The following is a 23,906-nucleotide window of genomic DNA, read 5'->3' as shown; positions in this document are numbered from 1 at the left end:
GCTCAACACCCACACACAGTTATTTCCAAGACTTGTCCCGTAGCATCTCAAAAAAAAAAAATCCAACTCAGTATGATACACTCTTTCAGCCAGCTTTCACAGTTGTAACTAGATGGGGCCAAATCACAAGGCACAAGACTTTTGAGAAATGAAACTTCAAATATGCATGTCAGATGTTGCCAAAGCAATGAGAGTTTTGTCTCCATGCTTTAAAGATGGAAAATGAGTTATATGCATACTGGGTATGTATTGGCGATTACAGCAGGGTAGTCATCTCCTCATCAACTGTTGTGGGAAGCCAATAAGCCAGGACTCACAGAACGGTGGTTTTCAAAGTCGTATCTTTTCATGCCATACAAAACCATGGTGCAGACTTAATGATGACAATTTAAAAGAACATATTTTGGAAAAGAGACCAATTTGGTGACTAAGTAGAACTTGGACTAGATTTTCTCCACAGGTTTTATTATCTCATTATTTTTATGGCTTTTGACCTGCATGGTTGCTTTCTGCAGCTTCATCCAAAGCAAAGTTGGTTTATTGCATTCAAGGTGTGACACAGGTTTCAGCAGGCACTCTTCACAACATCCTTGACTTAGATTCTGTGATACTAATCCAACTGCAACAAAGAGAAAGAGTTCAAGATCTTTATGTTTGCTATGAAGCTTTAAATAATTGCCAGAATCATTTTCAAACTGGAGAAGATCTTCAGGATGTAAAATAAGAAAAAAGATCCCATGCATATCCCTCAGTCTAGCTCGTATCAGCAAACTCACATTTCAGAGTGGTTGAGATTGATATAAACATCTGTGTGAGTTTATTTCAGAAAAGAATTTGCATTTTTAATCTTTTAATTACTTTTTTGTAATGCATGCATTAAAGTTTATTACTGTTACCTCTGTTCTGTATATTTACAATAATCTGTCTTACTGCAGTCATTTGTGTTCACAGCATCTTTGCCTATGAGGGTGACTCCAGTGAATATTTTTGGCCTCTTGAGAAAACTAACTAACTTCAGTAGTACATTTATATTCCCTTTAAGTGTTACTGGTCTGCATACGCTTATTTTATGGTATTACCAGAGTGTTGCAGCTAGTTCTGTGGACACCATCTTGTGCAGAGGCCCCTGGTCTCAGTGAGCTCTGTGGAGAGCCATCTACAGCAGCCTGCACTTCACCGCTCCTGGCAGCTCATCAATGTGGCCAGCCCGGTCTTCTGAGCAGAGAAGGTGACGGATCATATGGGAGGCAGATGGGGTTCCACGAAGCACGAGGTTTCTTTCATTAAAGCAAAATCTGAAAATTAAAAAAAAAATGCTAACAAAGCATTTATTTTGCAAAGTCAAGCCCTTGAAGACCAAAATACAACAAAGGCTGCCTCTCTTCATGGAATTTTTCTTTTGAGACCACAGCTCAAAGAAAAGAATCCATTCTTGTAACTGAAAAGAAATCCCATAGTTCATGTCACAGGTTCCATACTTGTTTTTTCATTTTCACATGGTTTTGTTTCCTAGGCATTTTCATTTAGTTTCCTCATACAGAGCTCTCAAATTCACCAGAGAAATACTTCTTATCAACCCACCACTTTTTGAAGCTTCTCTTTGACAACTAGTACTCGTTGGGAGGAAAAAAAGAGGTGTGTGGGGGGGGTTGTTGTTTGAGGGAATTACTCTTTTTTTTTCCTCATCCCTGGCTGTCAGGATGTCCTTCCCAGCAATTCTAGGGGAGGAGCAGATGCAGCATTAGGCACTGTGCCACTTCCCGGGTTGGCTGCCTGCTGGGGCTGCCCTGTGCTCCCTGCTGCAGAAGTGGTCAAGGAGCAGGCTCGGTTGCTCAGGCTGTGCTCCCATCCCTGCCCAAGCCCAGTGCAAGCCCAAGTTCTAAGGTTCAGGCCAGGTTCTAAGCCCAGTTCTAAGGTCAGCCAGGCACCTGTTCCCTCTTTGATGGCCCTAGCATTAAGGGGGAAAGGAGGAAGGTAGGAAGCTTGTTTGGGGGTCTGTACTCTACAGCAGAGGATTCTCCGTGCATGATTTTAACTATAACCACCTCTAGAAGACACTACCCTTCTGAAACAGTTTGCTATTCTTAGTCCTTTTGGTAACCGCTTCTGTTAGGGCTTATATTTTCCATGGAAATACTGCCAACACATTTGAGCAGCGATTCAGCCACACACCCTGCAGATTGCAATGGACGATGTTCCTCATGTAGCTAAGAGTTACGGTCTTTGACGATCTTCAACACATGCTGTCAAAAGTCATTATCAGCCTCAACCATCTTACCTTTCTTCCCTCTTTTCCTTTGCCCCAGAAACACGAGAAAGGTGTACGTGTATTGGGCAGAATTTCAGTGTCAAGCCATGAAATTTGTGTAGTGCCAAGGAGTGCACGGAACACAGTCCAAAAGCATTTGCCAGCCTTTGGCTCCTGCCTCACTTCAAGGACAGGACAAGAGTAAGATTTGCCAGTGCACTCCATAGCTCCTAGAAACAAAGTTGTTCAAAGCTGGCATAGTCTCAGACGGCTGAAAATGAGCTGGAACAGCGCTGAGTTTGCATTACTCATGTGCTGGTGGTGAGGAGGATATAGAGTAATAATGACCTTAAGTGACATTCAATTTCAGTTGGATTCAGGGCCCCTACAGAAATATTCCTATTTGTAACACTGTATGTCAAGCACAGAAAAAGTACACTAGGCAACAGATCTGTCACCTTTTTTTAGAGCAATGCAACAGCAGCATCCTGCTTTTGTTGCTCTTCCTAACTGCCACAGCTACAAAACCAGTTTCAGGTATGCAACTCATGACTGAAGACAAGTGCAAAAGAGCCTACTTAATCCTATAGTTGAAAATACATAATAGCACAGATTGCCAAGACCTTAAGAAACTGCAGTATTTTGGTTGGGTGCTTTTCTTCAGCAGCGCTTGCTAAAAAATGTGCCGGCGTAACTTCATGTTGTTTTTGGATGAAAATTGCCAACTGTTATTAATTGGAAATAATGCATTTAATTTTTAGAAGGAAAGAATAATAGAAAACATACGTGGCTCTTCAGCTCTGGTTGTCTGATCTTTTTCTGTTATTAAATAAATCAAACCCTCTTGTGATTTCCACTTGTAATACTAGATCTTTAAATGCCTGGCTTACACTCTAGCAAAACCTCTAGTGGCTGCCAACTTGGAGACAAACAACTTTTCACTAGAACTACATTAACTTGCTAGAAAAATTAGTTGTGTCTCATTTTTAACGGTCCTATTTTTTTAATGTGATGTTTTAGCCAATTGCTACCACTTTCACTGGTTACATGTCAATAATAAGGAAAAGTAATGTCACCTTTCAAAGATGCCATTTTTATACTTAAAAGGAACAGATGGTTAAAACCACCCTATGGTTGTCTAGATCAGCAAGAATAACCAATTCAGTTCCAATTGAAAGGAATTTCTATAAGCATAGTTCCTGCTTTTGAAATACTTAGATTTTAAACATATTTTTAAAAAATTGGTAAAATTCCAGTAAACAGAAATGGTGCCACTGGATGAATGTTTTGTTTCACTGAGGATCTGCACAGCTTCAGGGGACTCTCTGCACAAGTGAAATGCCAATGTCCGAGCACAAGAACAGAACACCCTCGGTTGGCCTTTATAAATTTAGAAAGTTACATACACAAACTTTTTTTTTGTATTAAATTTTGCAATTCAGTGCACCATTAAGGTCTTAAGTTTTGGCTTTAGCAATTCATTTCAATTCAAAGCTAACAAAGCTTGCTTCAGCCTTATAAAGTTGATTATAAATTTGCTTTCCATATTGAATAGCTTAAAAAGGTTAGGGAAAATGCCAGCAGTCTTATACATGTTTAAATTGATATTTATCATAGCTTTACCCAATTTACTTTTATCTTGGGATGAACGTGTAAGGACAAAAAAACAGGGTTTTGAATGAAAGCAAGTTTTGGATAGCTTTTTAAGCACCTTATGTGAAGCACCATTAGTGAACCTGTTTTCCCCAGCATTGCGCAGCCTGTTAGGGCTGCAGGCAGGCTGAGCAGGCCCTGGGGCTGCGCTAACTGCGCAGGCCGCACCAAGAGAAAGTGCTGGACAGGACACATCGTGGTAGGAGAAGCCGACAGGATTCACAGGAGAGACGCAGGATTTTCCTTACGAAGGCAAGAAAGATGCCAGATCACATCGGGGTGCCACCCGACAGGACCGTCTGAGCAGCCCCATGCTTGAACACGGGAACAGTTCAGGGAAATGGTGCCGGTGAGCATACCATGATCCCAGCCTGCTTTACACTCAGGATTCCTTCCATGGAGCCTTCAAAAGGAACAGCTGGAGAGAGGCAAAGACAGAAATCCATCAAATCTTAAGCAACACAAGCAAGCAGCTGTTCACAAATTTATTAGGATACGGCAGGTTCAAAACCAAAATGTTCTTCCCACGATGTATGGTTTATCTGTGGAACTCATTGCCAAAGAATACTGTGGATCCCAAAAGTTTACAGGGCTTCAAAAAAACAACAGATTTTTTTTCTTTGAGTTTGTCCATTGAGGCCTAATAAACACAAAGATGCCAAGACAGGCACAGGAAACTTTGAGCATTGACTTACTGGAGGATAGAATGATATCCTGGGGAATAACACTGTAAATGCACTATTTTTTATCTTCCATTACAGGCCACTGGACTGATAGCCAGAAACTGGGCTTAAAGAATCTTTTATCTGATTTATATTCCAGTTCAGTTTTGTACTAGGCTGTCCAATTTTCCACACACTTAATACATACACATAAATACATGCCCTTCAATCACCAGTGCTTCCAGTCTGTCGATCTTATTAAATTCAAGCTACTGTCCTCTGTGCATTTCGTATCTGTACAAGGTATTAGCCATACAATGAATCATACTTAGAAAACCTGTACAAATAGCCAGCACACAAAAATATTACATTTTCAGCTTACTGACATTTTACTTCGTGCATGGAAATCACGTCATGTTCTCTCATGTGCCAACCTGACACAACTGCATCAAAAAGAACTACTTACCTTTTCTTCAAAAACTTCTAAAATGAATGTTATTTTTTCAGTTATGAAGTAAGTTTGTCTCCTCTTTCCCTGCCCATAGCAGATGCACAGGTATATCACTCTTGTATGTGTAACTTACATTTCCTCATGTTGTATCCGCTGGCTCTTATTCGATAGATGCACAGGGATGCTTCCCTTGGCGGAAGATTGTCTCTCAAAGGATCTTTCTTTCCTCTCTCCTTTTTTTGTAGATTTACATCTGTCTGAATATCCTAACATCATTGACCACTGTACAGCCATGTTTAGAAGTTATCTGCTCAGATATTAATTTCCACATTCTAGGGAAGAAAGATAATTTTCTACATGTCTGTATTTAATTTCCCTGCACTGTCAGTGCCTTCATCAGAGACACTAACAGGGCTGTACTGCTTCTAAAACTTTCCCATCTAGATCTGCTTTTGAAATCTTTTTAATGCTAGCGCTACTGAGTGACTTTGTATAATGGGAATGCAACATTAGTAAAAGACAAAAATCACCATAGGCATAATTTTATTTAGGTTCAGAAGAAAATAAGCGCCCCAACTACTTCAGGCCAATTTTAACCATTTATTTCAGGTATCTATTAATGAAACTCTTCTAAATTGCACCTTCTTCCATTACCTAGTTCTACCCTGATCCAGATCCAGAACTCCATTTAAAGAAAAATAATGGAATGGAGTATATACAATCTTCTAAAAAGATGCAGAAACTTGTATAAAAATTTCTCCAATTTTTATTTTTAGTTGTATCAGTACCTTCATGAGAGATGTTTACAGATTCCTGCAGAATTAAAAATATTTGAAAACATTTTCTCTAAAAATTAGTCCAAGCTAAATCTCTGCAGTAGTATTTCTTCTTCTAAATACAACCATAAGCATGATGATTTTTTGTAGTCATCTTCAACACTTCCAGTATCTTTGAGTGACAGCATGAAATAAACTAAACAGCTCTGAAAACATTAATTTTATATCTATGAGTTCCAGGTGTAGTTTTAAATTACAGTAGAAAAGGCATTTGTTGGGACACAAGGAAAAGGTTATCATCAGTCATTTCAAAACTCGACACAAGAATGAAGTGACTTAATTTCAGGACAACTTTGGTGTACAGGACTCGGAGCATACTGTAACAGTTTCAGTAGATGTTGCCAGTAGGAAGAGCACAGACTAAACTTAAGTCAGAATAAAAATAAAAGTTCAGTTATTTCACTTTCTGCTTTTTCCTTGCCTGAAATTGTTCAGTTTTATTTTTGACAGATTTTATTAGCATGGATAAGGCAGGATCTATGGATTTCTTTTCCTTTTTCTCTATCTTTGCCGTTTCCAATTCTCCCTTCTTTGCCCTCTTGTTCTCCTGTCCTTCACTTGCCTCCTCAAGACCTTGCTGCTTCTGGTCTCTTCGGCGAGCTTTCTCTTCCAAGATCTTTTCTACTGCTTTTGTCTTCTTGAAGTTTGGATCTGAAGGATCCAAATTAAATAGTGGGGAAGTAAACATGGCTTGGAATCTTGTATCAGCAACATTTACCTGGAGACAGAGAGAACCATATTTTAGGTAACCTTTACCCATGACAGTAAAGCTTTTGAATGCAATATGACACACGACTGTAATCCGCAGAAGCAGAGCTGATTAAGGGACAGAAGTTCATAAAATTATTCATCCTTACTGAAATAGTTCCAGCCACAAAATCTCATGAATGGCGGCAAGAAGTAAATATTTGTACAAATCTTGTGTATGCCTCAACTGGCAAATGAAGGAAAGGTTTTGTTGTTGGAGGAAAACAGGCCAGCAGGGAAGCAGCAGTGGATCCCGATCAGAACAAAGGTACCAATGACTATTTTGGGCAGTGAGTTGCTTAAGGACTTGCATAAATATTATCTTGTCACAATTCAACTCTGCCACCACCCCTTCCAACCTTGTTATCAGAATATTTCTTTCCTCTGAAAACAGCCTCTAACCCCCTAAAACGGCAGATTCAAAGGTTCTTGTCCTTCAGCTCAATTAAGGGAGGAGAATCATAGGGAACCACCAGTTATTTCCTAAAAAGAGGATACTAACAAAAAATCATGGTAAATCTCAATCAGGAGTCCACCATTACCTGGAAGTCATCTTCTAGCAATTCTTTCTTTTTCATTAAGAGTTTCTTTTTCTTCTTGCTCAAATTCTGTTGTTCGACAATCTTTTTGTAATTAAAATGTTTTCTGCCGTCATCCTCATCATCCATCATAAGTAGGGCCATTTCAGCCTGTTACAACGGAAGAGAGTCCATAAGTTTTTTTTTCATGAAAAAAGATACTGTAACAATGTCAAGAATGTCTATATGACTACACAGGCATATAAATGACTTGAAACAGGGTTGTCAAGGCAGTCTTATTTGAGGCCTTTCCTAACCACTGAGTGCTTAATTGTTCATCCGCAACAACATTCATTTAAAATTGAGGTATAATATTAAACACAATTGTTGATCTCCCCTCTTACTAAATATAAATTAATGCAAACATACACATTTAAATATGTAGCATATACCAATAATCTAGCCTGATAACTGTATGTCCCCAACTTGAAAATAATGAATGTATATAATTTTGTGGCAATATGCACACTGCAAAATGAAAATTAAACTTAATGTATTTATTTAATTTGTTCTGGAAAAGAATGGAAAGCAAATATACAATAATTGGAACAATTAAATCTTCAAAACTAGAAGTGTACAGTACCATTTTCTAATGTACAAATACTTCATGCTGTGCTGACATTACAGGTAAATGTTTCGCACTGCCCTAACATGCAAATATACTGGTATAGTTTTAAAGCTAGAGGACTATTTGGTCCTCTAGTCATTATGGTCACCATGCCCTTACATTTCACTGTTAACTAACTCTCTTGAGCTGGAGAATAACTCTTCTAGAAAGTTATCTTGTTCAAGTCCTAAAACATCAAGGCACAGTCAAGTCTTCTTGGGTAATTTGTTCCAAAACCTCTCACTCTCTCACTAGCAGAAGTGCCCAATTCTATTCTACTGCTGTTCATAAATATCCTATGAAATTCATTAGTTCCACATAAATACATAAGAATTTGCAGAATTAGGACAATTCAGCATATTCATCTTATCATTTTAAAACATTTTACCTCCTGGTTTTCAACTTCCGTTTCATCTTCTGGAGCACTTTCAGCTGATTTTCCCTTCTTCTTTAAATCTGAGTATAAAGACAGGATACACATTTATTTCAAGCTAACACAGGAGAGCATAATTTATGTATGAACAGGACCTCAGGGTCCATCTTATTTTCTTGCAGGCAGTATTTGAATGTCAGATGTAGAGAAAAAATAAAAGTAAATAAATAAAAACTAGCTAGACAATAAAGAGTCACTGAATATTTGCTCTCCATTTAAGGAGGCAGCAGTGCTCAAATAGCAGAAAGGGGTCAACAAAAGCAAACAGGGACAAAAAAAAGTTTTACTGTGTTTTTCATAAAGCAGTAGACAGAAGTATCATGTCAGTACAGGCAAGACTGACTTTAATCCCAAGCTACTTTAAAGAAAAATTGGTTTATACATTCATAAATGCAACTAAAGTGTCTGCAGTCTTCAGACAGTTCACTTGCTCTACTCTAAGCTTTAGTACAAAATTGGCAATGTGATAAATGTTTTAGGGGAACAAAAAGAAAATCTGCAACTCTCTTTTGTATCAAGAACAGAAATCTGCCAGCTGAATGACACAGTACCTCAGTTAAAAAGTAAAATAGAGACCAAAACTGTTTTTTAAATCAATACACAAGATTAAAAGACCATATTGTGCCGTTAGCCAAGCAAGAACTGAATTAGGGGAATTAAAATGTAGTTGACTGTTTGGCATGAATATTCTTCTAATAAGGCTTGCTTTCATTCTTAGAAGACACTTTATCTAAAGGTACTGGATTAGACAAGAGTAATGAATAGTAACAGCATAAAACAGAAGTCATAATTTTTAATGAAAACAGCCCCACTTACACATCCTTTGCAATCAAATCCTTTGCAATCGAATCAAGACCTAGATCAAGAAGGAACAGAGAAGGCAGAAAGTTTCCTGACCTGAACCACACACCCCGACCTCTGCAGCTGGAATTACATTCCCAGGCAATTCATTATGGTCCACTGAGGGTATTCTTAAGGAAGATATTTGGCTTCATTTTATTAAGCCAGATTTGTACTTAAGACTAGAAATACAAATATGCCCCCAAAAATGTCAAGTTATATCACTATGTATACTCTGGATTAGGACACATTTTTAAAGAACATTTTTTCCTCCCCTGACTATTCTCTTGACTATTCCTAAACAGATTCCAACCTTCAAATGGATTTCTAGACTAGAACAAAGAAACCACTGCCACTAAAAGAAAGCTATCCAGATGGATAATGGCATCAGCTCAAGTACTACATTGTTAATTTAGTGCTTTCAGGAAACATGAAGTAAAAATTAAGGTCAAAAATAATCATTTATCTAACTTACATGATGTTAATTAAACGTATAGAAGGGAAAAACAAATTTACGTAAGACAAATTTGAAGCCTTTTCAACCTTATTGGAATTGGGTAAACTCGTAAAAAAAAGAAACAGGGCATGAGGATGTGAAGTAGGGAATGATTCTAGAAGGTGACTCAAACTCTTCTCCCTTCTTTCAAAAGATGGTCCGAAAGTCGTCTTCCCACTTTTCTCATTAAGTGTAGAATCAAAGAAGACAGCTAATCTTTAAAAGGCAGGACTTGTTTTGCTTCAAATGCAAGTGAATCAGGGGTCAGCACCAAACTAAGTTATTTTCTATGAAAACAAGCAAACCTTTCTTATTCTAGCTCCTTACGCAACTAACAGCTTGGGGGCCGAAATCACTCTTTACACTAAAACCTTTTTCCATCCTACTGACAAGCATTTTATTCAGAACTGACAAATGCATCATTTTCTCTTGCTTTTTAACATATTCTTACCCCTTCCCTCCCTCTCCCCATATATATACTCTGAAGATGTGTTTTTTTCCCCCCTCCTTTCACACAGAGTGTAAAACCCATAGTAAGAGCTCTCCTCAAACTGATGCCAAAGCCGCAGTATTTACCTAGCACCTAACCCGCTTCCACCTTTTAACCAGGTGTGGCCTGGCCCTGCCGTAGCTGATGCTTCTCCTCAGTGCTGTGGAGAAGCAAGAGCTGCCACCAAGCAGCGAGAATGGCTTCCAATCTCTGCTCCGAGCTCCCTAAAAAGCTGCTTAGCCCTTTCTCAGCTCTGCAATTTTGTTTAACCGCTCATTTTGCACATGGACAACCTCCCGGTGCTAGCAGCTAAAGACTAATCATCGTTTTGAGAGTTCACATGCAGAATGGCCCACGTCCAAACTCTGCTCTCACAGGATCTCCCACCTACCTTATCCAGAGGATTGAAAACAGCCCCAAAAGCCTTGTGAAATGGATCCGTCCTGCAGCTAACCACGACCTTTAGAATTTCCACACAATAACCCAGTTCTGCTGTTAGTCCCTTTTGTCTCCATCAGTAGTCATACTGATACCTTCCAGCATTAAAAAGTTACTAGTTTTTACACCTACAGGAGATTAGATCATGAGAAAGCATCTAAATGGCATTGCAGCTTATGGAATTTGTAATAACAGTAGCAGGACAGAAAAAAAAAATCTTTGTGAAGAAATGTATTTTCTTTGGAGAATTATAAAGACATTTAGAAAAAAAATCCTCAAAGCCGTTTTAAAATATTAAGAAAAAGGCATGACTTGTAATTGAAGCCTGCTGAATTTAAGCGGTGGCTCTTACATTTATTTTCTAATTTGGTTTAAAACTCAGTTACAGCTCATCTATGCAGAATGCACTTACAGTTTAATCATAGAGGCTGAAAACCATGCTACACAAAAGCATAAAATTACTCTTAATCACTTTGCCCAGAAATCATTAATTGTTATCCAACCATGATAAAATCCAGAATATTTATAGCATGCAATGAAATTCCAATTTCCTTCCATTTCCTATGGCTCTCACAAAAAAAAGCACATTCTCTTTTGCCTTGTTTCTATTATTTTTTTTCCATAAACTTCAGCTGACATGTAACCAATACTTTCATCTTCAGATGCCAAAAAATGAGTCCTGAAAGAATAAGTCAGATATCTAAAATATATCCATCCATGGAAAACTTAAGAATGTTTTTGGCTAGCAAAAAGTCAATTCACTTTTGATTGCTACAAGCTCTTTTCCCATTTGGTAGAAAATTCATGACAAACTCCTCTACTAACAAAAATTCAGCACATTCTTTATTCTGTAGGGAGATAATATGAGTAAATTACTTAAAGTGTCCAAGGTAATCAGATTTCAAGCTGGCATTAAAATCTCTCTATTAATTCCATTACAAAACACAAAACTGAAAGATGGGACAGCTGCAGAGAGAACATTGTTCCTGCATAGTGGTGTACAATCACCACAAAATTGAATTTTTCTTTTCAGCGTCTCAGGGATTTCGGTTTGGTTTGCAAGCTTCCTTTGTACCAAAGCTTTTTACATCTTGTTAATAGCAGAGTGCGTTACCAAAAGTCTCTTTATTGGAAGTCCTTCTGAGCTCTTCAAATAACACAGCCGTTAGCAATAAGATACATTATTTGGCTGTAGCTTGCTTCAAATACGAACTAGTATTAAACGAAGTATATTCTTCTCTTGTACTAGTAAATATTTATGTCTGTACGAAAATATATTCCTTTGCTTCAAAGCAGAATTAACTGAAACCACGTTTAATAGGTGTAGCTATTCTAAAGCTATTCACCAATTCCCAAAAGCAGGAGGCTGCTATCATTTTAACAGGCAATTGCACTGCTCTGCTATTAGTCTCCCAACTGTTTAAGTTAAAAGGTAGTCATTCTGTATTGCACAGAGCTTCTTTAAGAGGCCCCAAGGGAGTACACACTAAGACTGAAACTTGCCAAGCCAAGTTACAGATTTACAGCTTTTTTTTTTTTTAAAAAAAAAAAAAGTTATATATGTTAATATAAACAAGAGGGGCAAAGCTATTCTTTCCTGAAAATTCTGAACTGGGATCAAGCTGCTTAAATACAGCCTAAAGACTTGTATACGTACAGCGGTTTACATTTCAATCCATGGCACTACTCAGAAAACGCTTAGGGATTGTGCTCCCATGAAAGCCTGTCCAAAGAAAGTAGTGGCACGAGTGTGCCCTCTCCGGGGGCTCTCTGTGGGCATGAGGAGCTGGCGCTCTCTGCCTCTCCCGAGAGCAGCGCCCCACCTCACAGGAGGCACCACCTGCTTCAGAAACTGCTCTCTGGCACACACCCGCTCGAGGAGACTTCTCATGACTTCAGGTTTTTCTCTCATGCCGCTGCTGCTCGAGCAGGCTGCTTGTCTAACACCTCCTCACAACGCAGCTGCGCTCCAATCGCCACAGCTTGTCAAGAACCAACTCTCACGGACCCAGTCTAGCCTGGAAGCAAATATCCCCATGCCAAAGCCCTAACGGCACTTGGGTGTCCTCACAGCTGCTGTTCTGGTCCACCTGAGCCGGCAAATATGTCCTGTCACACGTGGGTTCCGAATAACCTACGATCATTTGACAGGCATCTTATGGGGGAAATCTCAATCTTACAGGGAACTTGTTGAAGGCTTATGAAGAATTATGGTCATTCAAGTTATTACCGCGTGTACCTTAGATACAAAGCTGGCAGAGCTACAGCCTAGTTCAAAGAACAGCATAACTCCTCTTCCCCCACTGGATAAGCTAATGCACTTAAAAGCAACCCCAGCCACGAGGCAGAGGTTGTTCTGGGTGAAGCGGGTGAAAGCCAAAGTTGTGCTGCGTAACCATCGCTGAAATGTCAGGTGGCTCACGGCCAGCCCCGGCGCGCTCCCTTTAGAGCTGCGCCAGGGCGCCCCGCGCTCTGCTTTTCTCCTCCTCCTCAGGAGGACATCAGCAATCCTGCAAACAAGTTTCCCTTGCATAACCTCTACGCCTGCTCTACCACCCCCACGTATGGCAGGGCTCTGTGCACACTGAAACTCCACTCCCCATATTATGGGAAGAAAAATTAGGCTGCAGATAGGATCGTTCTGTGCTGAGCCCCGTCATGGCTCAACGAACTTCCATGTAATGCAAGAAAACGCTTTTTTTTCTAAGAGATTTTGCACACAGCATTGAAACATCAAACATTGCTACAAGAGTACCTACATATTTTTGACATTAACAAAAATAAGCAGTCGACAAAATGTCATCTTCCCAATGGTCTCCAAAGTATCCTATACACAACTTGCCTACTAGCTAGGAAGCGAGGCAAAAAAATACCCACTGCATTGCATAACACCTTAAATTGTGATAAGTTCTTTAAAATATGAAAGGGATTCATCCTTACTGTTCTATACTTAAGAATATTTGGACATAGAGATAAGCTCATTACAACATAAATAAGTCCTGAATTATTTACTTTCTCCTAATACGAAGAATCAGGATATAAGCCTCAGCTAGCTGGTTTCAAATTCAACCAAGGGAATTCTTTTAAAATGGAACTTGAATGTACACCGTTATACTTGGGAAAATAAATTTAAAAAAAAAATAGTGTTGTGATTATCTCTAAATCTGTTGCTACTTTTTAAAAAATATACAATTCCATGAGTCATTCTTAGGCTTTGGCTCCGACTAGGATGGAAGGCCAGGAACTTGCACTTCCTCATTATCCCCCCTATAAAACTTTAACCACCAAAGTTTAATCAGATTTAATCAGAACAAATTTGCTGTTACCACAATAAAAGCTAACTTAAACGCTGGACCAAGAAGCTTGCAGAAAGGGTATCCTAAAAATCCAAGCCAGACAAGTTATTTCCTAAAATAATACATTTCAAAATAGTGTAATATTGTCTTGATGTTCATATTATCATGCTAAAATTCCTAGGCTGAAATTAATAAAGGAAGTCTGCTATCTATTTAGTATTAGATCATCATAATTCTGAAAACTTGAATAGTTCTCTGTTTTCCATTTAAGTAGGCTACGTGCACTAAACGTCTATTTAGAGAAAAATAAATCATATTTTCAAAGTGCGGAAACATTTAAACTTTTCAATTAAAAAGAAAAAAAATATCACAGATGTATTTTAAGGTTATTATTTCATCATTAGAGTTGTTAGGTAGCCAGACTACACTAGTAAAAAATGTGCATCAGACCAACAGCAAACAAAATCAGTTTCTTTGGCAAGAAAACTTGGGGAAAAATGATCAGTGCAGCTGCACTATCAGAAATGCATGTATGTATAAACATAAGTAAACAAGCAGGAAGAAACTTAAATGGTAGAACATTCTGCTTAGAAAAAGATCAAGTTCTAATCTTTTTTAAAATTTAATTTTCACCAGGAATTACAAAATAAAAATTTTAAGTTTTTTTTTTTTTTTTTTTTTAATCTCTAGGGAGGAGGTATTTGGTTTTCTTCTCAGCTATGGTTACTTCCCAGATCATCTTTCTCTTTGCCATTATCCTGCCCACCTACACTCCTAGACAGCTACTAAAAACTAGTTTCATATATGATGCAAAAACATTTGCTAAGTGACCCAAACTTCAGAGGCCAATATAGATGTGGTTTCTCACATATATAAAGGAAACAAGCTTCCAAGGCAATAAAGTTCTTTTTCTCTGAAATGTTTTGGGGTTAGATGGCTACCTTCTTGGCAACAGACATCCCCAGAAGCTGACTAAATGATGGTCTGTGACGAAAGCTAGGAGAAATATTTTCCCCATCAATCCACGCAATACAATATGCATCATTACTGCCTGCAACTACAGGCAAATGGCATCTACTCTGTATCATTTTGAACATGCCATATCTGCATTTATCCTAGCCTGACTTCATTTCTAAAGCTCATTATTTAAAGAAAAGGCATCTTTATTTCAAAAAATGTACCTGTCTTGACCTACCTGTTTTCCCAAGCTCTTCAGCAAAGTATGGGTCACTGAGGTCTACATCAGGTGGAAGTTCATCTCCACTCAATTTGCTCTCAGCAGTAGTCTGTTACAAAGCATAAACAATATGTCAGTCGACATATAAATTATTACATAAGTTTCACTGAAATTAAATGTTCCTTCAATTAGTGATCATGAATTCAGAAACACTGTATGCTGAACTTTATAAAACTAGAATACACTAAAAACAGCAAGTAAAAACAAATCAACAATTTCAAGTTTGCTTTGGAAGACTGAACTATAAAGATTTTTATGTACTCAAAGAAGGGCAATTTACATATTCAAAGAATCTTTAATAGATGTATTTGTAGACTCTAAAATGCGTCATCTAACTCCATCAACAAGGCACAGGATTGGATTCAATCCACATGTGCCATATACTAAGTTTATGGTGTATATTCAAGGAGAAATCCTTGCTGCTTCACAAGAGGCAGTTTTCAAACTTCAGTGGTAAAATCAAAGCATAGAATACAGCTCTGCATACATAATTTTTACCTGTTTTTTACACAGCATTCTAAAAACGGCACTGCTTCCAGCTCAGGAAGTCACCAGCCACTCTGGTACCCTGCTCCTTCCCATACAAGATTTGTGATTGAGACAGTCACAGAAACGACAAGTCTGACACAGCATTTTATATTCCACAAAAACTCTGTTAGGGAAAAACTTGACTAAGTAGCCTCACTTTATGCTCTGAAATTCAAAAAACATGAACCTGGATTTAAAGTTATTGACTAGATGTCATTTAAAATGGACTGGAATGAACGGTGTACCTCAAATTGTAAGAATTATTCTGAATCCAATTCATGTTACAGAATAATGTTTATAAGAGCAATTTAAGAATTTGAGTTACATTAGCAACTGCAGTAAGGTTTTGTTACTCAGCCTATTTCTGCACATTAGCACCACAGGAGTCAGCCCATTTACTGAACTCTGGGTGTAAAAAGGAAAAGCAACAGTAATTCTCACACTGCTACAGGACCATTTTGTCATTCCTACACAGAATTATGTACTAATTTTCTTTTGTGATTTAAAATTTGAAGAGTTCTTCAGGCCTGGTAATTTTTTTGTTGATACTGTTTTGGGAGATTAAACCACAACTATTGCTCTAATGATAACTTTGCACTAGTGAGCAAAAGGGCACTTCCTAAAGTATTCAAATTATATCAGAACAGTTGGGTTTTAACTAGACTCATTTATCTTCAAAGTTATACAAGTCAAAAATGGACAGATGAACATCACTGCAAGCAGATTAGGTATGGCCAGTATAACCCTGAACATCCTTTAACTGTGTAGGTTTGATAAGGAACACTCAAGTCTTTCCGAATAAATTACCACTACGCTGAAAAAAAGTGACCAATGCAAAGATTACCTTTCTTTTTTTTTTAAGATTTCGTTTTTCTTTCTTCTTCTCTAAATATTTTTGCCATGGAGTGAGGTTGTCCTTTCCTTCCAACCGGTTTTTGACCATTTCTTCAGCAGTTTCTTTAAGGCCTGTATCAAAAAATAGTAGATTAAAGGTAATGAGATAAGTCTAACTTCCTTTTTAATATATATCAATTCCTTTTTAAAAGAACATTTTTTTTCTTAAACATTATAAAACTTTATGAGCATTGCTTAGAGCAGCATCATTACAAATATTATCAGTCTACAAGGATGTATTTTTTTCAAATAAAACAATTATGCAGCAATAAGCTGTACAAGAGTCAGAGGGACTTACTCTTACATAAGAATGTAGTGTTCAATTCCCAATACTCCTGTTGTTTCTCTGCCGTCATTAGCGTTCAGTCTATAGATGCCACTTGTTAAAGTTTAAGAGTATCACCATAATACATAGACAGCCACTCTTAAATTTAATGTGCCTGACTACAATTAGTTAAAGTTCATAAAACCACTTTGTGTACAGTGTATTCATTCCCATTTTTTTGGTCAGAGAGAAAAAAAAAAAAAGAGTAAAAAATATTTAGTAAGTTGGCAAAAATTCTGAAAAAGATAAACCATGACCAGAGCATACGACCATCTGCCAGCGACTGGCTTTTGCCTGCAACCAACGCTGCTGCTTGGAGTTGTAAAACTCGTGCTTTACAACGAGTTGCTGTCTGGTTGTCACCATATCAATATGCCTCACGGAGGCAATAAAAGTTGCTATATCGCATCTTCTTGACTGAAACGTTGCCTCTGTGGGAATGATGCAGCATCTCTGACCACTAGCGTACCTTCATGCTTTACTGGAAAAGGGAACAAGAAGCTATCATTTTGGAAAAATTAAAGTCAAAATAAAGTTGCAGCTAAAAAGTCCAGAGGAACCCAAATTATAAACCAAAGAATTTCTTGCACTATGCACTGCTGCCAGAACATGGTGTGTATTAGGTCACACTGCGTAAGCTATTTCCAAGTCAGCCAGTCTTTAAATTCTGCTACAACCCCTGGTAAAAGGAAGTATGAAATTCTGTGTTTCGACTTTAATTTTAAATGATACAGAAGAAGAGGAAAGCATTTGAAAATGCTAATCCACAGGCTTTCTAGATTTGGGTTGTATTTTTTTACGCAAACTATTGGGATCAGAAAATTACACTCTGTTAAAGCAAAAAAATAGCATTGTTCTTCTAGTATATTACCTAAATTTCCAGTATATATGCTTACATTTTCTAGAATACATACATAAACAGATGTACAACAGAATGCTTTTTAAGCCACAAGAACATGCATAGCTATTCTTTTAACCCTAAAATATTTGTAATACTCTTAAATACCGAACAAGTACCATGCATGCATAATAATCTACCTAACAACTAAGCGCCTTTGCTTAACAACATCTGCTTTCCTGTTAAGTTGCTAGTTTAAAACTATTTAGTATCTTATTAGTGTAGAGACAGAGATCTAGCTTTAACATAAGAAACAGCACATTCCTGGTAAGACAGGAACCCTGGATTCAATACTTTCAAAGTAAATATACATATATATATTTTTCCTAAAGGGTTCATACACAAGAAGAGATTAAGGACACAAATTGCTTGAAATAGATCAATCTCTCAAAGTAGCCAAAAACACAGATAGTGTATAAAAGACTGTATTCTGTTATCACTGCTTACCAATTCAAATTGAAATGACTCCAAAGAGAAAAAGATGAAGCAAGAGAAAAACATTCCTCTCACATTTTTAGCCACACTAAGTGATCTGAAAAGATCACAAGAGAAGACCACCAGTCTCTCTCCAGATCTACAAGAATTTGTAGCCATTCAGATCATGAATTTAGATCTTTGGTGTCCTTTGGTTACAGGTACCCAGGTACCTGTAACCAGGTACTTTGGTTACAGGTACTTGAGGAGCCCTCAAGTTTGCACTTTTTGACCTGATCCGAGCAAAGCCTATGCCACAGAATTGCAATATACTGTCTCTAAACAACTCTAGCTCAACGGGATCAAATAGTAAGTTTTGAATATGTTAGATTTATATTAAACTCCCTAAGTTAACAAAGACTGACACTGTTCTAAAACCTACCACTTGAAGCTGCACAAGTATGCGCTAATCTTTAACCCCCTTGTGAATATGAATTCTGATCACAGCTTTTCATCTCAACATTTTCCAGAGGACCTTAACTCTATTGAATACATACATGATAACTAACATGTAGCTATTTTATATGTTTTTGTGTCATTGCTCAATTTATAGCCAATAATTTAAACCCTCCTCCAGAAAGAGGACAGAGCTTCCTATAACATATACCTAATATTACAGTATTCAGTGGTGGAAAAACCTTTAAAAAATCCATTAAAGTGGAGTATCGCCATTTTACAGATAGAATAGGTAAATCCAGAACAAACACTGAATTTTAAAGTATTTTTCATTTTGGGTGAAAAACTCCACACGTTTCAGGAACGCATTTGAAAGTACTTGTACATATGTACATTGATGTACATATGCACATTGATGTACATATGCAGCCTATGTACACCCTCAGCCCTTCTCCACATTAGAGAAGAGGTACTAAAGGGTACTCAAAAAGAAGTAAACTTGATGATGTGAAGAACTTAACTCACTTGCCTCGCGACCTGCTGGAGCAGAACTCAGTGGCAGAAAGGGAGAATCTGCTTCCCTGGAACAAGGTACCAGCCTGAGCAACAAAGCTGTTTTTTGCTTCCTACATTCCTTGCTTCCTTCACACCCTTGTTTCACTTCTACAGCAGATGAGCTGGGCATCCTGTAGTTAACAGCCTCTTGCAGGATGTGACAGACATACACATAGTCTGGAGCACGTATGAATTGTGCTTCTGTTCTCCCCTACAACCTGACCCTTCTGGCCTCTTTGCCCTTATACTCGCTCCGAAAGTCTCTCCTTTTGCCCACCATCCTACTCCAGCTCTCACCTTATCACATCCTCACCTTCCTTTTCTCGCACCACTTTTACTGCCCAGAAGTCACAGCGTGACCTGTCCAGCGGTCCCACACTAGATCCCATTCTCTTGCCCAGCATCCAGGTTTCTCATTTGGCTAGTGCCAGCTCCTCATGGTTTCTTCCAACCCTCAGCAGCAACAAGGAACTGGAAACAGAGTTCATAATGGAAAAGAAAGCGGGCAGCCTCGCAGGCGGCTCTGCCCGTCCCTAGAAAAGCAAGAACAGGTTTCTGAAAAGCTGCAAATGCTGATTTTTGTTGTTGTGCTTGTCTACACTCCAAAGGAAAAAAAAAAAAAAAAAAGGCTCAAGAGCTGGTTACAACATGTCTGAAACATGAAGTGTGGACAGCATCTAAAAAGGTATTAAATCATGCCTGATACGAAGAAAAGAAACAAGCAGAAAACGATAGCAGCCAGAATTAACAGTACCTTGCCAACAATTACCACAACAGCAGTGGGTAGTAAAACAGCAAACAAATGCAAAACTGTGGTAAAGAAAAGGAGGGAGATTGTATAGGTCCACAGTCAATTTGCTCACTAAGAAACCATCTGATATCACTAGAACAAATAAATTCAATATAATTCTTCATGTCCAAAGTCAGCACTCATCTGCTTCCCAGAAACAGAACTGCTATCACTTTGCATAGTGTTTTGCAGTATTTTGTGGAAGAAAACTAATAGTCAGGTAACAACCTCGCAGATTTTTTTCTGAAGAGAGTAAATACCAGATTAAGAAATATGTCACATCTCCAGAAAGGAGGAAAAAAAAAAAAAAAAAAAAAAAAACAGCAAAAGAGAGACCAAAATCTCAAAGGAGGTTACAAGATTTCTGATTTATTTGCCTGGAAAATGGAATCATTTGATCCATCTGGCACAGAAGGGCTTGGAGGAAAACACAGCCTTTCTTGTGGTATTTGGCAGTCTCATGAAAGGCATTAGAGTCTCTCCACAGATTAGAATGGCTCAGAAACCAGCATCCAGACCACTTCCCGAGAGTAAGAGTGTACTTAAGTGGTCAGAAGGCTTTTGATTGCAGAAGGGAAAAGGAATTGTCTCCTTAAAGCAGAATTATTAACTGTCCATAGAAAAGTTCAATGTGTACTGTTATCTCTACTCAAAAAAAAAAAAAGTACAAACAAATGAATCATACAAGTTCTATTTAATCCTAACATATAAGGGCCATGAAGAGAGAGAAACTAGTATATATTAGCATGCAGAATTAAATAATTAAATGCATGATAAACAGCACTGTAACAAACCTATACACATGGCTGACAGCAGGCAGGGAGAGAGGGCAGGTCACAAGTGTTACCTCTCTGCACAGTTAGTTTTGAAAAACAATCTGCAAGTTTAACAACTTGTAAATGTCACAAAAATAAAGGAACACAAAAATAAAGAGCCGCGTGCTGAGGTCGGATGGAGCCTCTGCTCCACACGAGTGTTTCCCTGCCCCGTATGTTCGACAGCAACGTGCGGTCGGGGCTCGCGATGTGCTTTACGGGGAGACGACCGCCTGCTCTTCTCCTTTGGAGCAAAACAAATGCTGAAGTTTCCTTTATGCCTAGCTCAATATCTAGCTCTTGTTCTTCCCAAAGGATTCATTTTCAAGTTCAGTAAGAAAAACTGTAGGAAAAAAATGGGCTGAATATAATCAACAGATTCAATTGCAGTCTTCTCCCTCTTCACCTTCTAATGGAGCATTGGGAGATGGATAAGGATGGATAGTAATTGTCGCTCAAATCAGATATGATGAAGAAAACAGATGGATGCTTAAATATAACACTGATTTTGCGCCCGAAAGAAACAGACCATGGAGAGTTGGAACTACATCTAATTTATTTTTGCTGGCACTGAGGTTTATTTAAAACTATTATGATTCAAGAATAACTGAATCATTCACAAAGTATGCTTTCTATAACCATGTGTAAATATTTGTGCCAAAACTCAAATTTTTTAATTAACTCAAATCTCTGACTTTTGATTGAAAAACTTCCTAGATTTAACTATTGCAATTCTCTTTATATTAAACATGGGAGCAGGAAAACGATTTTGCAATAAGTGCAGTAGATTAAGGCATAGCTTGATAAAATACAAACAAACAAACCCCCCCCCCAAACTTTAACAAACCAAAACTAATACTGAAAAAGTTAAGGAGTCTTAACAGATTATAACAAAATGCTCCAAGCAGAATATAATTAAATCGCTTTGGAATTTAAATGAGCACATTTGTTTAAGGAAAAATAATGTAATAACTAATGCACTTCTCCTCTGAGAAGGAGGCATAACCTCAACTACATAAACTGCCAGAGCTGAAAGCTACTGTTCAGCAAGTGCCGATTACCCTAAGAGCTCCCCTCAAACCCTTCCCTTCTGGGTGCCCAGACCTGCTCTCCAGGTGCTACCTGAAATCAGCGAAGGCCAAAGCACTGCCAGACATTAGAGGGGGAAACACGGAGCCAAGTCCTCTGCACTTGTAGCACTTCTTTTGGAAGGAGGCCAATCCGATTCATTACAAGGATGAAGGCGGCAGAATAGGAACCAGAATCTGAAAGTGGATTTACACGGGCAGAGACAAGAAGCAGGAGGCAGGGCAGGCAAGTTGGACGGGAGTAACCCCACCACAAACCAAACTCATGTCTCCAAAGCACGGATGCTTTTCTTCTACTAACATAAGGAGACAGGGGGTGCATCTCTGCATATATCCTACTACAGGCTGCACTGCAGGGGCTGACAGCGATCAGTGGTACTGACCCACCTCTTGCAGGTTTAACTAGCAGGGGCAAGCAAACATTTCTACAGTCTCCCATGCCTCTGATAATCTGTGATAATACCCTAATTTGGGAACGAAGAAAGGAATTAGGAAACACTAACATATACTACAAAACCACCATTGCAAATCTGACATCAAATGCTACAAAACTAGCAAGCTAAACTTGACAGGGCACATTTGCAAATGCAACACGTGGCTATGTGAACGAGCAGAAATAACACAGATATTCCACTCACTCTCTGGCAAAGCCAGTCATTCAGGACGGAGCTAGCACCAGCCCTGTTGGACTGACAAGAAGGACAAGGGGTGTTCAGTGCATAAACTCCTCTCTGCCCCTTCTCAAGGAAGGTGTGAATGTATCAATAGTTTACCTGTACTACATTAACTTTTAAGATCCAGGATCCTTCAGGAAAGTTCTCACTCTCCTTGTGCTTCTAAGTTTGCTTCAGTCACACTTAAAACCATTTTGCATTCCCTGCTGTGAACGGTTAGCTCTAGATGCTTAACTATGTCACCACATCAGGTTGCTTTGACTTTTTAATTTACAGAACTTCATTCATACAACTTACAAGATGCTTTCTGGCATGGGAGGACAGACTTTATAATAAAGAAAAGAGCCTCTAACATATTTTAAAACAAGTTTTAAAACAAAAATGTCACCTTTTCTAACAGCTTAAAGAATGTTTGGCCTATCTACTTTATATAAATAGATTCAGGACACCTTCCTAAGGTCACCACTTTGGTGCTACTACCATGGCCTCCAGCTTTGGTCTGAAAGGAGGCAACAACAAATCTTTGTAAAAATCTAATCGTGGCTACCTATGTATGAAAACTCATCTGCCATTAATGCTCAGTGATGCAATGAATTAAAGCACATTAAAAAAGGAACTTCAAGAATGCAAATACTGACACACTGTGGAGAGCAGGAGTAAAACACGATGATACTGCTGTAAGCACTCAAAAGTAAGCACTCATCAGATAACACAATATATATTTACCCCTAAAGTTTTGGGAGAATTCATGTCAGAAGCGACTGGGCTTAAATAAGCACAAGTGAAAATTCACAGTGATTTTAATGCCATGGCATACTTTCAGATATAGATCTTATCAAAACCTAGGAATAAAATTAATTCATTTGACTGAAATGAACTTAACACAGACCAGAGTAAGCAGAGAACAATACTAGTGTAAATCAGATAATTAGATATGCATTGCCAGGTAGAGTTAAGACGTCTATGGGCAAGCAAGTGGGTTCTAGTTGCATGGTTCTGGTTGGACTGTTTTCTGTAAGCAGGGCTGCTCTGCACATCGGGCTGTGTCCTTGCAAAGGCTGCAGTTCCATACATAGAGAGCCAGTACAGCACAGCCCAGAGGGCAGTGCTCTCTTGGTTCATAATTCAACCCCTGAGCATTCACCATACACTGCTAGGAACCTACCTGGCTGCCTACGTCAACAGGAAAAGATCCAGGTGTTTTCTTCTTTTCAAAGGTAGGTCTCCATTTTAGCAAGAGAAATTAACTTTCAAAGGGATCTACCAGGTACCAGGGCTGCTACAGGCAGTCAGCATCAAGGAAGAGAGACCACAGGGAAACCCTTCTCTTTTTGGATGTAGCAAGTTTTAAAACTGTGCATTACATCCCTGGGAAAGCACACACTCATAAACAAAGGGTAAAAATCAGTCTGGATATCTTTTATTTATGAAGAGAAAAACAGACATTGTTTCTCAGA

At 38.4% G+C, this 23,906-nt stretch overlaps 1 protein-coding gene across 1 annotated transcript in view; it reads right to left on the bottom strand.

Annotated features, from left to right (window-relative positions):
• Positions 1-5,542: 5,542 nt before the first annotated feature.
• ESF1 (ESF1 nucleolar pre-rRNA processing protein) overlaps positions 5,543-23,906 on the bottom strand; it is a 32,577-nt gene continuing 14,213 nt past the window's right edge. Inside the window, exons 9-13 of the mRNA XM_088525992.1 lie at positions 16,385-16,506; positions 14,957-15,061; positions 8,171-8,227; positions 7,140-7,286; positions 5,543-6,568 (exon numbers count right to left, since the gene is read on the bottom strand). Of these exons, the coding sequence (XP_088382118.1) occupies positions 6,245-6,568; positions 7,140-7,286; positions 8,171-8,227; positions 14,957-15,061; positions 16,385-16,506 (755 nt within the window). The 3' untranslated portion in view covers positions 5,543-6,244. The remainder of the gene's footprint in view (positions 6,569-7,139; positions 7,287-8,170; positions 8,228-14,956; positions 15,062-16,384; positions 16,507-23,906) is intronic.

This window comes from Tinamus guttatus, unplaced genomic scaffold (genome assembly GCF_059628265.1).
Source record: "Tinamus guttatus ecotype Peru unplaced genomic scaffold, ASM5962826v1 Tinamus_guttatus_pri_ptg000241l, whole genome shotgun sequence".
Taxonomy (NCBI): Eukaryota; Metazoa; Chordata; class Aves; order Tinamiformes; family Tinamidae; genus Tinamus; species Tinamus guttatus.
This window is presented reverse-complemented; position numbering and strand designations above follow the sequence as displayed.